This window comes from Arvicanthis niloticus, chromosome 6 (assembly GCF_011762505.2).
Source record: "Arvicanthis niloticus isolate mArvNil1 chromosome 6, mArvNil1.pat.X, whole genome shotgun sequence".
NCBI classification, from domain to species: Eukaryota; Metazoa; Chordata; class Mammalia; order Rodentia; family Muridae; genus Arvicanthis; species Arvicanthis niloticus.
Genome location: NC_047663.1, coordinates 62692171 through 62710073, shown reverse-complemented (window position 1 = coordinate 62710073; position 17903 = coordinate 62692171). Strand labels below are relative to the sequence as shown.

The 17903-nt window shown below is 42.1% G+C and overlaps 1 protein-coding gene and 1 pseudogene across 1 annotated transcript; both read left to right on the top strand.

The window, feature by feature from the left end:
- Positions 1-3966: 3966 nt before the first annotated feature.
- Positions 3967-4617, top strand: LOC117711175 (large ribosomal subunit protein eL14 pseudogene; annotated as a pseudogene).
- Positions 4618-4905: 288 nt separating this feature from the next.
- LOC117710303 (olfactory receptor 2AK2-like) lies at positions 4906-10478 on the top strand. Its single transcript, XM_034505044.2, has 3 exons — positions 4906-4972; positions 5416-5874; positions 9517-10478. The coding sequence occupies exons 1-3, from the start codon at positions 4906-4908 to the stop codon at positions 10476-10478; spliced, it is 1488 nt and encodes a 495-aa protein (XP_034360935.2).
- The last annotated feature ends 7425 nt before the right edge of the window (positions 10479-17903 follow it).

Here is a 17903-nt window from a genome sequence, read left to right as displayed (position 1 = left end):
TCTCATCCTGGCAAATGGTTTGAATGTCTCTGAGGATCTGGCTACCTGATGAAGGTTGGGACTCACAGGGGTTTTGGCTCAATGCTTCTGGGAAAACTCGTCTCTCATCCACAATTAAACACTCCATGTACAGAGCATGTGTTTCATTAAAGGTGATGTCTGCATTCCATTTCAGAAAAGCATTTAAAATAGAGTTCACAATTAATGCTCAAACTTTTTGTTCAAATTAGTAAGAGTCACAGTTGGAATTCTGAAAACTAAAGTTTTAATGTTCATGTGAAACACACACAATAGCTCATAAGCACTGAACTGAAAGGTGTGGATAATCCAAAGCAACCATATGCTATTTTAGGAGTTGATTAACCCAGGCTTTGGTATGTTCCAGTAGCATCTATTCATGAAAACTATCTTGATAGCTATGGTATACTCCAACTTTTCAGAGTCTCGGGTACTCTCAAATGTGCTGATACTACATTACATCCCATGGAGAATGAATTGGTCTGTTTCTAAGTGTCCACTTTATCTCTCCCTGCTGCAACAAAGTTACTTAATTGAGGAGAATTTCAGTAAGATGGAATGGAATGAATGTCCTTGCACACTGAGGTGACATCTGTGACCCTTGCTCAGGTGTAAAATGAGAGAGAAGCAGGGCCTGAGCAGAGTGACAACTGGAGTTGGAATCCAGAGGAAGCTGATGTGAGTTCAACCTGCCTCATAGGCAGCTGGCTCCTAGGTCCCTAGCTCATGCACTACACACTTTAGAACAGTGGCCATGGCAGGATTCTTCGGATTCAGTGAGTGCTAACCAAGGGTTTGGGTAGGAAATCTATGCTGAAGATATCTCTTAAATGTGAAAAGACAGATACATAGTTTGGGATCTTACCTTAAGAAGCAGAAAACAAAGTCAAGTGTATTTGGAGGAGTCCCCCAATGCACCATGTTAAAGTCCTAGGGATTGCAGAAGGGTTTGGTAATGCTACAGAAGAAAACAGTCAGTAACATAATCATGGACTGGTGAGGTGGCTCAGCAGAATCACAGCACTCATGAGGTCCAGCAGTGGCATCTCAGCACCCATGTACCAAACCGAGTATCTTGCTGGTACCTGTGCCCCAGCTCCTAGCTGGGCAGAGACACAAGGATGACTGGTGCTTGCAAGGTTTCAGTATACCTGAGAAAATATGATCCCCAGGAGTAGGGAGTGTCTCTGCCTCAAAGGAGGAAGTGTCCATTCTCTCTCTCTGTCTCTGTATCTCTGTATCTCTCTGTGTGTCTCTGTGTCTCTGTATCTCTCTGTGTGTCTCTGCATCTCTCTGTGTCTCTGTCTGTCCACTCTCTCTCTTTCTCTCTCTCTCTCTTTAATATAGTTCTTGAAGTTTTATCCAGAGCAATAAGACAACAAAAAGATATCAAGGGAATACAAATTGGAAAAGAAGTGGTCAAGGTATCACTATTCATAGATGCTATAATTTTATACATGAGTGATCTCCAAAATTCTGCCAGAAAAATCCTACTGCTAATCTTATATCCAGCAAAGTGGCTGGATATAAGATTAATTCAAAGTTATCAGTAGCTCCCCTTTATTCAAATGAGAAATGAGCAGAGGAAGAAATTAGGGAAACAACATACTTCACAATAGCCACAAATAAAATACATTATCTTGGTGTGACTCTAACCAAGGAAGTAAGTGATCTGTATGACAAGAACTTTTAAGTTTCTAGAGAAAGAAATTGAAGAAGATATCAGAAGATGGAAAGATCTCCCAGGCTCATGCATTGGTAGAATTAACATAGTGAAAATGGCCATCTTGCCAAAACCAATCTACAGATTAATCCAATCCTCATCAAAATTCCAATACATAATTATTACAGATCTTGAAAGAGCAATTCTCAATTTCATATGAAAAAAACAAAAACCTAAAACAGCCAAAACAATTCTCAACAATAAAAGATCTTCTGGGGGGGGGGGAGAATCACCATCCCTGACCTCAAGCTGTACTACAAATAATCGTGATAAATACTGCATCAGAGACAAAGAGACAAAGAGGTTGATCAATGGGATAGAATCAAAGACCCAGAAATAAACCCACACTATGAATATTCCACTATGGATACTTGATCTTTGACAAAGAAGTTGAACCATCCAGTGGAAAAAAGAAAGCATCATCAATAAACTATGCTGGTCTGACTGGCAGCCAGAAAGTACAAGATGCAACTTGATCCATGTGTATCACCCTGCTCAAGTCCAAATGGATCAAGAACCGCAGCTTAAAATCAGACACATGGAATATAATAGAAGAGAAAGTGGGAAATAGCCTTGAATGAATTGGCACAGGAGAAAATATTCCTGAACAGAACACCAATGGCTCCTGTTCTAAGATCAAGAGTTGATAAATGGAAGCTCTTAAAACTGACAAGCTCTGTAAGGCAAAGGTCACTGTCAATAGGACAAACGGCAGCCCAGAGATTGGGAAAAGATCATCACTAACCCTACATCTGGGTGAGAACTAATGTGAAAAATATATAAAGAACTCAAGAAGTTAGATTCCAAAAACTCAAATAATGCAACTTAAAAATGGGGTACAGAGCTAAACAGAGAATTCTCAACAGAAGAATCTCAAATGGCCAAGAGGCACTTAAAGAAATGTTCAAAGACCTCAGTCATTAGAGAAATACAAATCAAAATGGCCCTGAGATTCCACCTTACACCAACCAGAATGCCTAAGATCAAAAACTCGAGGGGCAGCACATGCTGGTGAGGATGTGGAGAAAGGGGAATACTCCTCTGTCACTAGAGGGATTACAAACTTGTACAACCACTTTGAAAATCAAACTGACATTTTCTCAGAAAATTGGAAATAATTTTTTTTTGGAGACTGAGCTATACTGCTCCAAGGCATACACCCAAAAGATGCTCCACCATACCACAAGGACACACGCTTCACCATGTTCATAGCAGCTTTATTCATAATAGCCAGAAACTGGAAACGATCCAAATGTCCCCCAACCAATGATTGGTTACAGAAGATGTGGTTCATTTGCATAATGAAATATTATACTGATATTAAGTAACTGGCCAACTTGAAACATATCCCATGGGCAAACACAATCCCTGACATTATTAATGATATTCTGTTATGCTTGCAGAATGGAGGAGCCTAGCACAACTGTCCTCTGAGAGGCTCTACCTGGCAGCAGACTGAAACAGATTCAGGTACCCATAACCAAAATTTAGATGGAGGTCAGGGACACTTATGGAAGAGTTGGAAGGACTGAAGGCCCTGAAGTAGATGGGAACCCCACAGGACAACAACAGAGTCAACAAACCTGGTCCCCTGGGAGCTTTCAGAGTCAAAGCCACCAGCCAAGGAACAGAAATGGCCTAGAATTAGGCCCCTGGCACATGTGTAGAAGATATGCAGCTCAATCTTCATGGCTGCCTTGTCTGGCCTCAGTGGGAGAGGATGTGCCTAATCTAGCAGAGACTTGATGTGACAGAGTGGGGGTTTTCCCACAGTTGCCCCACCCTTTCAGAGGATAAGGGGAGGAGGGAGGAACTCTGTGAGGGAGGAAAGAGGAGGGGGCAGTGCTTTGGATGCTAGTTAATTAATTAATTAGTTAGTTAATTAATTAATTACTAAAAGGATCTATTGATTAGTTGCCAGCATGATGAATAATCTTTGAGCCAGATTTGAGTTTGCCCAGAGAAATGAGGTGAGGGAAGAATTTTTAAAAAGGAAAAACCAGGGCTGGTGAGATGGCTCAGCGGTTAAGAGCACTGACTGCTCTTCTGGAGATCATGATTTCAAATCCCAGCAACCACATGTTGGCTCATACCATCCTTAATAAGATCTGATGCCCTCATGTGTGTGTGTGTGAAAACAGCTACTGTGTACTTACATATAATAAATAAATTAAAAAAAAAAAAAAAAAGGAAAAACCCGCTCTCTTCTCTCTGAGCTCCGCCACATGGTATTCAGGTGTTACATGGAGGTAGGCCGGGTGCCCTACGTTTCCTTTGGGCCCCATGCTGGAAAGCTGATCACAATTGTAGATGTCATTGATCAGAACAGGGCCTTAGTGGATGGACCCTGCACTCAGGTGAGGAGGCAGACCATGCCTTTCAAATGCATGCAGCTCACTGACTTCATCCTCAAGTTCCCGCACAGTGCCCGCCAGAAGTATGTACGGAAGACATGGGAGAATGCAGATATCAATACGAAATGGGCAGCCACGAGATGGGCCAAGAAAATTGATGCCCGAGAAAGGAAAGCCGAGATGACAGACTTTGATCGTTTCAAAGTTATGAAGGCAAAGAAAATGAGGAACAGAATAATCAAGACTGAAGTAAAGAAACTTCAAAGAGCTGCTATCCTGAAAGCTTCTCCCAAAAAGGCAGCTGTTGCTAAAGCTGCCATTGCTGCGGCAGCTGCTAAAGCTAAAGTCCCAGCCAAGAAGGCAACAGGACCAGGCAAGAAGGCTCCAGCACAAAAGGCTGCAGGTCAGACTGCAGCACCTCCTGCTAAAGGTCCGAAGGGTCAGAAGACCCCAGCCCGGAAAGCACCTGCTCCAAAGGCAGCTGGCAAGAAAGCATGAGGCTACACAAAGAAAGAATAAAGGTTCTTTCTGACTGACAAAAAAATAAATAAAAAATAAAAAGGAAACCGCAGGATCTTCACCATCTGTGCAAGCAAAACTGCCTTGTTCTAGCAAGTGAAATGACCCTCAGACAATCTTTGGGTATCCTAATAAGCAAGTTACAGAAACCAAAGAAGCAGTTAGACATATGATAACAAATTAAGAAGAAACAGCTCTCCATTTTTGGGTGGGGGTCTGAGTCAGGGTTACTGGGACCTTATCTCCCAGGGACTGGGGTCAGAAACAAATAGCTAGTGGGCACCAAGACGGATGCCTGGCATGAAATGGAGTACCTTTAGCAATCACAATAGCAAGAACTTGTCCCAAAGAGTTAAAAGTACAGTTATTTCCTCCAATTTGGAAATGTGTTTTCATACTCAAAAGATATGGCAGGAGCAGATAGTTTTCCATGAAGTTGAAGCCAAACTTGAATAGATAGTATATTTCTGAACAACGTGAGACTTTGTCCAAAAACCATATGCAGAACCTTTATTTCAGAAGACGGTCCAGGTATATTGTTTGCAGGCTTAGTCTGCTCTTTTTCTCCATAAAATGCTTTTATTTTTAACTTTGGCCAACATTTTTATTCATTGAAAACTTATTTTCAGGTTTTGTGTTGTGTTTTGACAGAATATCTGACGGTCTAGTGAGAAGTGTTGTATCCACTTCTTAAATCACCCCTAAACTGTCCACAAATGGGTCATTTTTACCAGAAATTTAAGTATCATTAGTAATACTGAATTTATTATTCTTTTAATTCATTTTTCCCATCTTCCTCAGGTGGAGTAGAGATTGACACAACCAACAACAGCACATTCAGCCATTTCATCCTTATAGGCTTCTCTGACCGGCCCCAGCTGGAGAGGGTTCAATTTGCCATCATCCTGTCTGCCTACCTCCTGACCCTGCTGGGCACCAGCAGCAGCATCATGGTGTCCAGGCTGGACCCTCACCTGCACACCCCCATATACTACTTTCTCACACACCTGTCCTTCCTGGACCCCAGCTTCACCAGCAGCTCCATCCCACAGCTGCTCTATAACCTCAGCGGGCCGGACAAGACCGTCAGCTATGTGGGCTGTGCTCTGCAGCTGGTCCTGTTCCTTGGCCTGGGGGGTGTGGAGTGCCTGCTGCTGGCTGTCATGGCCTATGACCACTTTGTAGTGGTCTGCAAGCCCCTGAACTACATGGTATTGATGTCCAGTCTGCTGACCATTCCTGATGCTCAAAAGCCAACATGTAGTGTTGAGGGAGGCTGGGAATGAGGTCTGTGCTGTGTTCTTAAGTCAGTCTGGGAAGGAGATTGAGTCACTGACTGAGAGGAATGGGATTTCCTTGACACAGACTCTCTGAGAATTTAGCCTTCACCTACAGCACGGTGTGTAGGTCTGGGATGTACAATCCGGGCAAGAAGCAGTCAACATGAGCAAGAGCTTTCTGTCACTCAGCCGAAGCTATACTCTACACCAAGATCTTAATTTAGCATGATGGGCCTGCTAGACCTTCCCACCCACTTCCTCATGCAATTAAACTTTAATTCCTTTTAATTACAGTTGTTCATTTATTGGGGTACACATGCTATGGCTCATGTGTGGAGATCAGAAGACAGCTTGAGTGGGAGTTTGTGCTTTCCTTCAACCTTGTCGGTTCTCGGGATTGAACTCAGATCATCAGAAATGGCCATAAAACAACGTATTTATGGAGCCATCTCACCAGCCATGGAGAGACTTTTCTGTTCCAGGAAGTGTTTTCCATGTAGAATCAAATATCCAATCATACTACAGATTACTGAATCTGTGAAATGTATTTGTTGCTGTGTGTGCTGGGAACTATGAGTGTCAAGGAAAAAGCTGCCACTCAACAATACATGACAAAGAGACTTATCAGGGGGTCACTGTGGGATAGGGAAGGCTTGACAGCAATATCCATGGGACAGGTTTGAGATGACATTTCATCTGTGTGATAAAAAGCCTCCAGACATCTCTCTTGTGGCAGAGAAGTTCATGTTTCTTCATGCCAGAGTGATCTTGGACACTTTAAAAGGCAGAGAAAATAGGAATAATCTGAGGGAAGGGAGCGACTACCAGACAGGAGGGTCTTGTGCAGAAGGCTGGAGAGTGGGGAGTACAAAACACAGGACATTAAAGAGAAAAATAATTTTCATAATGTGTGTCAGTTTTCCAAAGCTATCTCTGCTTCTGGTGAGTGGATACAATGGATGCTACAGGTCAAAGGTACAAACACAGAGGTTACTCAGGAAGGGGAGAGAAAGGGGAGAGGAGAGGCCTATGGGAATGTGCTTGGTATGCAGAATTTACACGTACAAACACTTAAGGCATAAGGAAAATGATGGAGGAGATGTGAGAGAGCGTTGCATTTGTGGAGATTGTGTCTTGTTTTCTCGGCAGCTTCTTTTTCCTTTCCACATTGTAGGAACTGGTTACTAGCTGAAGTGTGGGAGATGCAGATCATGACATGGGGTAGACTGGGGGTGTGGACAGTGAAAAGAAAACCCAACATATTCTTCACTGAGAACAAAACTTTTTTGGCCTTGTTTTGTTCTGATTTTTTTTTTTTTTTTTTTTTTTTGCCACTTTTCTCTGTCCTTTCAGCATTTGGGGAAATGAACTCAAATGAAATCTTTCTATTTGCTTTGCCAATTTCTCTCTGCAGGTATGAACAGTGCAGTCTTTGGAGGCATGAGATTTACAAATGCATGTGTGTGAACACAAATATATATCTTTATTTATGACATGGAAAAAGGAGATTGTGTTGGTGTGGTTTGCAAATGGCATAGTCATAGCAGGGGACTCAAAAATCCTAGGGTGAACTGATGTTTGTGACAAAGGCACATGCAGAGACCAGATACATAGCTCAGTTAGTATGTACAGACCTAATGTGGTAATGAATGCCTGCCATCCTATCACTGGAGAAGTGGAGGCAGGAGGTCAAAATTGGCTCCTTAATGAGTTCAAATCAAGCACAGCAGACATGAGACCCTCCCTCAAAAAAGAGGGTGAGGGAGAATAGAGAGATATCTCAACAGCTGAGAGCACTTACTGCTCTTGCAGAAGTCTTGGGTTCAATTCCCAGCACCCATATAGTGGTTCACAATGGTGTGTAACTCCAGTCCAAGGCATTTGATGCCCTCTTCTGGTCTCTGTAGGTATAAGACATAAAAGTGATAACACAGACCATATGCAGTCAAAACAGACATACATATACATTTAAAAAATATTGAAAGGTTTAAGTGTGTAGCTTCTGACACCATAATGGATAAATAGATCAGAAGTGCACCAAGTCTGTGTTGCAAAACAGCAAGTTATAGTTATATTTAGCTTTAAAAATCAATCCCATCAAGGAAGCTGTCATATTTCAGAAAGTAGTTCTGTGCTTTTTCTTACCTCCTCAGTTCTGTGCTGCTGCTGCTGCTGCTGTCACAGACTTAAGTTTTGTCTTTAAAAGATGAGAAACCAGGTAAGTGATTTCCAATATATTGAACAAAAGCAAAACTTCTTACTGTAATGAAGGGAAAGAAAAACTTATCTTTTCCAATTTCACAGCATTTAAAAATCATTTTAACATGTGTAAGCATTCAGCAGACAGTGCGTAAGCTTCTAATGATGAGAAGCCAGGAAAGGGCTGGTCTTGGCAGCACAGCCTCTATCCCAGCACTTAGGAAGGTCTGCAAAGGATTGAAGTTGAGGCTGAATCTGAGCTACTGAGCAAGATGAGTGAGACCTAACCTCACAAGCCAATTACTAAGGGTGTAACTCAGGGTCACACACACACATGCACACACACACCCCACAAAGACACACAGGCACAAGCACATGCACCATGGCAATCGGCATGTAACACCACACTTTCAGCAATGACTAATGACAGGGTCCTGATAACATCTGACACTCAGGATAACTGAAGAGCAAAATCAAACAGTAGACAGTCTAGCATTTTCTTAACTTAAGTAAGAGTGAGGAGGTGAGGGATAACTGAAGTCTTTATGTAAAAAGTAATAACCTTGTCCTACATTGCACTATTAATTTCTGCTTAATTCTCTTTCATAAATCAAATTTTGAGAGTTTGAAAATGTTGCCTACTCCTCTGCTCCTTGAAAACAGTCTTGTTGCTCTATCCAAGAGATGAATGAATTATGTATAATATAATCAAGTGCTTGGTATAATTTCACATGATGCTTTCTTGTGTTATGTAATCACCTTGTAGACAGACTACATCTTTCTAATTTTTACATGATTGCATGATGATGTCAGTACTTTGTTCATTTCCTGTACACATTCTGTGTTATGACTTCTTAAGACTCTCCTGTCGGGGGGGAATGGGGAAAGGGGATGGCATCTGAAGTGTAAATGAAAGATCTAATAAAAAAAAAAAAGACTCTCCTGTCAATACTTTGTTCACAAGGATAAGTGTGGGAATGCTGTCTGTCACAGAAAGAGCCGGAGAAGATCTGCAGCAGGTATAGGAAATTTGCTAAGAATTACATTTCTGCTAATTTTGTGATTATTCAAATTTCATTCTTGATCTCAACAATGTTTATTCTTATTTCCTCAGTTACAACTTGCAAACACCTTTGAATCAAAGGAGAGGTGGAAGACTCCATCTATGTAGAAATGGTAGGGACAGAGAATCCAAAATCCTGTTTCAAAGCTGAGTGTGTCAGCCATGGATGGAAATAGCAAAGTCTTGAAATAATGCATATGACACAGCAGCTTAAGCAAAATGAAAAACATTGAAAATAACTAAAAAGGACTATTTTTAATAATGTATATATGAAAGCTTATTGTACAGGGTAGAAGAGTGAACTAAAGCTATTCGGGAAATCTATTCAATGTATTAATGTCGTTTTCTCCTCTATGACAGTCCTCACCAGGCCATTCCCTTGCCAGATTGGATCTGCTTTGATAGTTCAGCTGTCCCACAGCTGTGGGACAGACTTCACCTTGGTTGGTCTTTTCCAGTATGGACACATGGATACCTTCCTCTTCACAGTCATCACCATCCTCTTTGCAGTGGCTCTCATAGGCAACATCACACTGGTCCATCTCATCAGGCTGGACCGAAGACTCCACACCCCCATGTACTTCCTCCTCAGCCAGCTCTCCATCATCGACATGATGTACATCTCCACCACTGTGCCCAAGATGGCAGATAATTTCTTGTCAGATACCAAGGCCATTTCCTTTCTGGGCTGTGAGATCCAAGCCTTTATGTTTCTGACCCTGGGTGCATCTGAAGCCCTCCTGCTGGGCTTCATGTCCTATGACAGGTATGTAGCCATCTGCCAGCCCTTGCACTACCCTGTGCTCATGAGCAGGAAGATCTGCTGCTCCATGGTCGCTGGTGCCTGGATCAGCAGCTCCGTCACTGCATTTATACACATACTGTATATATTTCAACTCCCGTTCTGTGGATCTAGGATTGTCAACCACATTTTCTGTGAGGTTCTATCTCTCCTGCCACTGGTGTGTGAAGACACACCCCAATATGAGCATACAGTCCTCATGAGTGGGCTTGTCATTCTGCTGCTACCCTTCCTCACCATCCTAGCTTCCTATGCTCGGGTGTTGGTTGTTGTATTCCAGATGAGTTCAGGGCAGGGACAGAGTAGAGCTGTGTCCACCTGCTCCTCCCACCTGACTGTGGCCAGCCTGTTCTATGTCCCCACTCTCTGCACCTACACCCAGCCACACTCCTTGCATTCTCCTGGAAGGGACAAAGTGTTGGCTGTTCTGTACTCAATCATCATCCCTGTTCTGAACCCATTCATCTACAGCCTGAGGAACAAGGAGGTCATGGGGGCCCTGATGAGACAAATGGGATGATGCATAGTGACTCAGGACTTTGGGTCACCCTGTGGACTGATCTGAAGGCTGGTCTTGGACACTGCCTGGGATGATTTTAGGACTGATATTCTGGTGGAAGCTCACCAGCTTGTCTCACTGACTGAACAAGAACACAGAACTTCATACACACAGTGTCACACTAACTTGATGGTTTGAATCTGGATGTTGGCTCTGAACAAGATGGAAGAGTTTTGTCCCTGGCTGTGGCATCTCTGGCTGCCTGTCATCCTGGGTTGGCTTTACACAGAACTTTCTTACCTTATCCCCTGATGCAAGGCACCATGGCTTCTCAGACTTTAGGAGTCAGTACAGTTGCCTGGTCTACACTCGCCCACCTCTTGCTCTGGAAGCTCTTTCTGCAGTTCATGAGTACAACTCTACCTCTGCAGATATTTTACATAAAACTGGAATATTTCACTGGTTTTCCTTTGTAGGCACAACAATTATATGAGAATGTGTGTCTGCTTTTATAATGTGATATATTTTAAGGACCATTCTAAAAGAGACAGGAACGGAGCCAACTTAATGCTTGCTTTGATGCTTGTGTGACAGTTAGCACCTGAATAAGATTTCCAAGCTCCCATAAGCTGTTTAACGATGTCTTGCTGACTCCCTTTATTAATACGATTCCCCAAAATTCACTAATTACTTTGCAATAAACATCATCAATGGATCTGTCTGTCAGTATGCACTCTGTCTCTCTCCATGAACACCTTTATGTCAATCTCCCATGTTTATATTTATGTTGATCACCTACGCTAACTTAGGATAAAGACATTTAGAGAATAGACCCAGAATGCTTCTGCTTTAGAAATCCATAGACAATGTCTGTATTTTGTCCATGGCTAATATACAATAAATTCTGAGAACAATAATGTTATTTCAAGAAAATTTCTGGATATCTTTTAAAGAACAAGGTTATATCTGTGTGTATGTGTATGTAGTATGTATGTATGTATGTATGTATGTATGTATGTATGTATATGTTATTTCTATATAGTTCTGGCTATCCTGGAGCTCCCTATGTGGACCAGAATGGCCTCAAACTCACTGTATTCTCTTCCCTCTGCCCCCCAAGTGTTGGGATTAAAGTTGTGTGTCAGCATGCACAGATTTTTAAAAACACTCACTGGCTTTTGTTTTTGTGGTAAGTTGAAGTCACAGATGCTTTTAAGCCACCATGTGGATGCTGGGAAACAAACACTGGTCCTCTGGAGGAACAGTCAGAGCTCTTAACTGTTGTGCAAGCTTTCTAGGGACCCTGCATTCTCAAAATAGTCAAGTCACTGTCATGTAGTCCAAGAAATAATAAATGAAATGTTCTATACGGCTAAGTACTGGTATAAGTAACATGATGAACAATTCTTAATATTAAAATATAAACGTTATGGGGCTAGAACAGTTGCTTAGCCATTAGTAGCATTGCTGCTCTCTTCCAGAAGACTTAAGTTCAAATCCCAGCACTGTTGTAAGGTAGCTCACAACTGGCTGTAGCTCCAACTTTAGGGTAGCTGAGGCCTCTGGCCTCCTGGGACACTTATGTGCATACATCCACATCCATACCTATAGTTATACATTAATAATAATAATAATAATAATAATAATAATAATAATAATAATAATAAATAATGTTGTGAAATATTTAGAGATTCATTATATGCTGGGTGCCCCACCTTCTCATAGGAGAAAAAGAAAGGATGAGGGAGGGATTTGTGAGGGGGAACCATGAGGCAGGAGTGGTGTAGATATAAAATGAATGAATGAAAAAAGGAATGTATTTCACAAGGTGTGTGTGCATATACATGTGTACATAATTTATTATATACATATTTTATATGCTATATATGAATACATATATAACTGTAACAATAATAATTAAAGGAATCTAGCAAATTGAACATGGGAAATGGGGATGGAATTTCAGGGAGTAGAGGGAAGAGGGAAAGTTATATTACTCTATTTCACTTAAAAATACAGTGAAAGGGAACTTAGATTTCTATTAAATAACCCATGTCTTTTGCAAGCATGATTTTTCTCCTCTGTAGGGTATCTCTGGCTAAGTATCAAGCACAGGATACCTCCCTAAGCCTGTCTTTGGTAGTTTTCTGTTTCTGTGACAATACACCATGACTGTCACTGGAGAGATGGCTCAGTGATTAAGAGCACTTCCTGTCCTCCCAAAGGATCTGGGTTCAATTTCAAGTTCACAACTGTCTGTAACTTTATTTGGAAGATATTTACACCTTTCCACCAATGCAGAATAAAATAAAAGTTAAAAACCTAGGAATTGCATCCTCCACGAATGGCTTCTTTTGCTATTTTATTTTCCTATAGTTAATGTAATCCACGAACTCACTCTAAATTGAAAGTCTGAGGTTTCTAAGTATCTTCAATACCCTGACCTCATGTGTCCCCCATTGCTGTGATTCAAGGGTGATCTCTCCCCACAGATCCTGCATTTGAATCCTCAGTCCCCAGTGGCAATGATTTTGGGGGAGTTTTAGAACATTTATGATATGGAGCCACAGTGAAGTGTGTCACTAGGTGGGTCTTGAGGTTGTGGACCCTGGCCCCACTTCCTGTCCTATGCTCTGCTTCCTGAGTGCAGCCACAATATGATCAACCAGCCTCCTGTCCAAACCACCAAGCAGTCCATGCCTACTGCTACCTCTTCATCATCTTCCTGGCCATATTCCTCTGGAACTGCAAACCAAGAAACTTTCTTAAAGTGCTTTCTTCGAAGTAGTTTATTATAGCACCAAGGAAAGAACCTAGCACAGAAATTGGTACCAAGTGGCAGAGCCGTTGCTGGGAAAAACCTAACCATGTGGTTGTGAAATGAATGCTGTTCTTGCAACTCTGGAAGTGACTTCTGGCTCAAATGAAGACTTTAGTTCTTAAGGATAGAAAACCCCCAGTGTGTTGGAAGCAGAACTTAGTGCGCCATTTGTTAGAACCTCTAAGATAAGAACAGTTGGAGAAATGTGGGCAGTGGATACCTAGCTTATGACATTTCAGAGGAGAAAAATCTCTACCAGAAATAGATAGACCCCAGCCATTCACATGATATTTTGGCCAAGAGTCTCTCTTCATTATGCCTGTGTCCTGGGAACAAGATTGATGTCAGATATACAGAAAATGGACTAATTGGCTTGGCAGAGGATAGGCATGAGAGCAAGCTTAAAATTTAAACCGAGTACACGTAGGGAAGCAGCTATAGTTGAAGAGGTTGGTGCCATTAAACTTGGTGCTTGGCACAGTGGCATTGGAAAAAGTATCCTGATAACAAATCCCTACCCATCAAAGGCTCCAACGTGTAAAGTTTACATGGAACAAGCAAGGCTGAACTGAGTCCTTGCTCCTTGACAGCAACTACCTAGGAGATGCTTCCCTGGGATCAGAACTGATGCAGCTGTGGTCAGGTGGGAGATAATGTGGGCAGACTCCATGCCAAGCTGACAGCACACCTTGGCAGAATTATACACATAGAGCTGTATTTGAAGCCATAAAAGATGAAAGACTGGGGGTGGGGCATTGTTGTGAATTACTGTCTGTTTATTCTGCCCTCTCAAACAGGGTATACTCAGGTGAAGTCAGGTGAAATCCTAATTACTCATGTAAGACTAGAGCCTGTGATTGGGCAGTAGAAGGGAAGGCAGAGCTGAACGTTTTAGAGAGGGGACAGAAAGAGAGCCAGAGCTGAGGAGACAAGATGGAACCTATAGGAGAGGATGATGAGCCAGAACCACATGGTCCTAGGAGCCATAAGTAATTGAGGATTTCACAGATAGATGGTTGAATAATATAGGGCACATCTAGCCAATTTAGGTGTGCAGCTTTTATTAATATCAATTGAGTTTTGAGTTCTTTGTTCTTTGTCAACTGTTCTTTGGACATTTTGGGGGTTGAAGATTTACTGTTATAAATCTAGATGATAAATTACAAGCCTCTGGAGGTTTCATTTTAGGGGACTAGGGGATTACAGCAAGCAGGGTAGGTGACCTAGTAAGATATGAGCAGTTTGGCAGTAGCTAATTATGGAAATCTGGGAAGACCACAGTTTGTGGCTCCCCATAGGGGTGGAGAGACTGTCATTGTCAGCTCATAGCTGGACATAGCATGGATTGATTTTTTAATAACAACAAGCTACAGGGCATGGAGAGCAACTGAGTGTGTAGTGGGGTCCAAGTCCCTTCATGCAGCTGTGAAGGTGAAACCTAGACTGCAATGGAGACCCCAGGATGTTAGAGATGCAGACTGTAGGACATCTGCCAAGGATAACCTGCACATGGTGAGGAGCAGGCCAAGGCAGAGGCTATGTGTGCTGCAGGCAGCCACACTGGAGCAGCGGAGCCACCTCAGCCTTTGAAACAGAAAGAATTTTAAGTCCCAGATGCCAGACATAGAATTCCAGGGGTTTTTGGTTTTTGTGCTGGGTTTTGATCTTGCTGAGGTCTGATCTTTTCTTACTATGCCCTCATTCCTCTCCTTTAGATGGAGAATATGTTTTATAACCTTTATATATTGGAGATTTAAAAACATTTATTTATTCACTTCATATCCCAATGAAAGCCACAGTAACCCCCCCATTCCCCTCCTCAGACAATCCTTTTTCCTATTCCCTCTTGATTTCTCTAAAGGGGAGCACCCGTTGGGTAAAAACCCACCCTGACACACCAAGTCACTGACAGACTGGGCACAACCTCTCCCACTGAGTTCAGACAAGACAGCCCACTTAAGGGAATAGGATCCACAAGCATGCAACAGAGTCAGGCACAGCCCCCTCTCCAGTTCTTAGGGGACACATAAAGATCAAGATGTACAACTGCTATATATGTGTGGGAGGCCTAGGTCCAGCCAATGAATGAGCTTTGGTTGGTGGTTCAGTCTCTGGGAATCCCTAAGTGCCGTGGTTAGTTGACTCTGTTGGTCTTACTGTGGAGTTCCTGTGCCCTCTGGTTCCCTCCATTTTCTCCCAACTCTTCCACAAGACTTCCTAAGCTTCTTTTAATATTTGTTGGAACCTCTCAGAGGGAAATTATGCTAGGCTCCTGTCTTCAGCATAACAGAGTATGATTAACAGAGTATGTCAGGGATTGGTTCTTATTCATGGGATGGGTCTCAAGTTGGGCCAGTTATTGATAGACCATTTTCTTAGACTACACTTCATCTTTGTCCCTGCATCTCCTGTGGGCCAGCTCATTCATTGGCTGGACCTAGGCCTCCCACACATATATAAATTCTGGATTAAAAGTTTTGTGGGTGGGATGGTGTTCTCAACATCCCTCCTTTGGGAGTCCTGCCTGATAAAGACTGACAATGGCCGAGGTTATACAAGCTCCGGTTTCTGCCAATTCTGTGAAAAATTGGGAATACTACATAAAATGAGTATTCCATATAATCTACAGGGCCAAGGTATGGTAGAAAGGGCACATCGAACCATTAAATGTCAATTTGAAAAAATTAAAAAGGGGGAATTGTACCCTAACAAGGGATCCCCCAGAAATATCCTTCATTACACGCTCTTTGTTTTAAATATTTTAACTTTGGATTCTGAAGGAAAATCCGCTGCAAATAGATTCTGGCATCCTGATACCAAAAAGAATTTTGCAACAGTCCTCTAGAAAGACCCATTGACTGGAATCTGGATTGGGCCAGATCCAGTACTTATCTGGGGAAGAGGTTCTGTCTGCATATTCCTAAACTGCAGATGCCGCATGCTGGCTGCCAGAGAGACTGATTAAACAAATAGACAACTATAAAAAATCCAGAGAGTAGAAATCCCCTGAGAAGCATATTTTTTCCTTACAGGAAACATGAAGATGCTTCTCAGTTGAATAGATCAAGCAGCAAACCTGACTTGGGAAGTTCTCAATGTGGAAGGAGACATCACCACCAGTACCTCCAGGGTGGCTCTATTGGACTCTTGGTTCCCCAATGTATGATTTAATGGGAACATGGTTTAGATCCAGGAGAAAACCCACTACCACAGTTACTATAGTTGTTTTTGGGGTTTGGGATTGACTGGAGCAGGAACAAGAATTTCCCTACTTGTTTTGTTAAGATCAAAACTATTATCAATTCTGTATTTCTATAGATGTAGATTCTGCTATAACACATTTGTAACAGAATAGAAGAGGCTTATACTTTTTACTCCTCTGATAGAGGGAGTTATGTATTGCCCTTAAAAAGAGTGTTGCTGTTATACTGACTATTCAGGCATGGTTAAGTCTCTTGTCTCTCAGGTCCATGCCATTCAACAAACTGATGGCTTTTGTACGACAACAGATAGATGCTATTCAAATGAATACATACAGGTCCATTATTACAGGCTGGAAGTAGGAGGATTCTAAACCTCTGTCATCAAGACTAATGAGGATTAACCCCTAACTAACGCACTAAGCCTGATAGTCAATGATGGGTAAGAGAACACTTCAAGACCCTTGCCCCTAAAAAGGGAGGCCTCACCATCCTAAGACAGGAGCTCAACCAATGGCTATTGAGTATCCAAAGATGGGAAAGGGAGGCTGGGGTCCTTTGTTCCAACCTAAGGCAGGCACAGTTTCTGTAAGTTTTCCCAGACTTCCCTTTTGAAAAAAATTAAAAAGGAGGACCTGTGGGGAGCTGACAGAAGGCGGCTATCATCCTTGCAGCCATCTTGAGCCACATACTCTGACAAGAGACTTGTTTACAACAGCCTACAACAGCTGAGCACACTCTGATAACATCTTGTTTTAGATACCCAGGATCTTCCCTTGGGTGTGTGAGACTTAGAGGTGTGACTTAGAGACAAGACTTAAAGGCATGACTAAAAGGTGTTGCTTAGAAGTGAGACATATAAAAGGCAAGAGGCAGACAGAAGAAATTATTAGGCACTTGGCACTTGGAAAAAGACTAGTGACTGGGAAAGAGACTAGCAACATGGAACTCAGGAGAAGAACTTGAGACTTATTACAGCTGGAATTAGGAATTAGGACCAGAGACTTAGTACTAGGAACTAGGGACTTGGAACTTGGAGAGAAGAAGAGAGACTGAAGAATAAACGGGATTGAATCACACTCTGTCTGGTCTCCATTCTTCACGTCTGTCCTCACTCTCTCTCTTGCTGAACCCCGACCTGCGGACTTGAGCAACCTGGGGCAGTGCGGGCTCTAACAATTTAACCCCAAAGGCTTTTGGCAGTGAGGGTTCCAACATTGATACAGCATCCGCAACACTTTTTATTCTACATTTAGAGTTTTTATTATTATAGGGTGAAAGGTTTTCTTTCCTAGCACAATTCATTTAATGTTCTGTATCCTTCTTATACATTTAAACCCATCTTTCTTTATGTTAGGAAAATTTTCTTCTATGATTTTGTTGACAATATTTTGTGGGCCTTTGAGCTGTATATTTTCTTCTTCT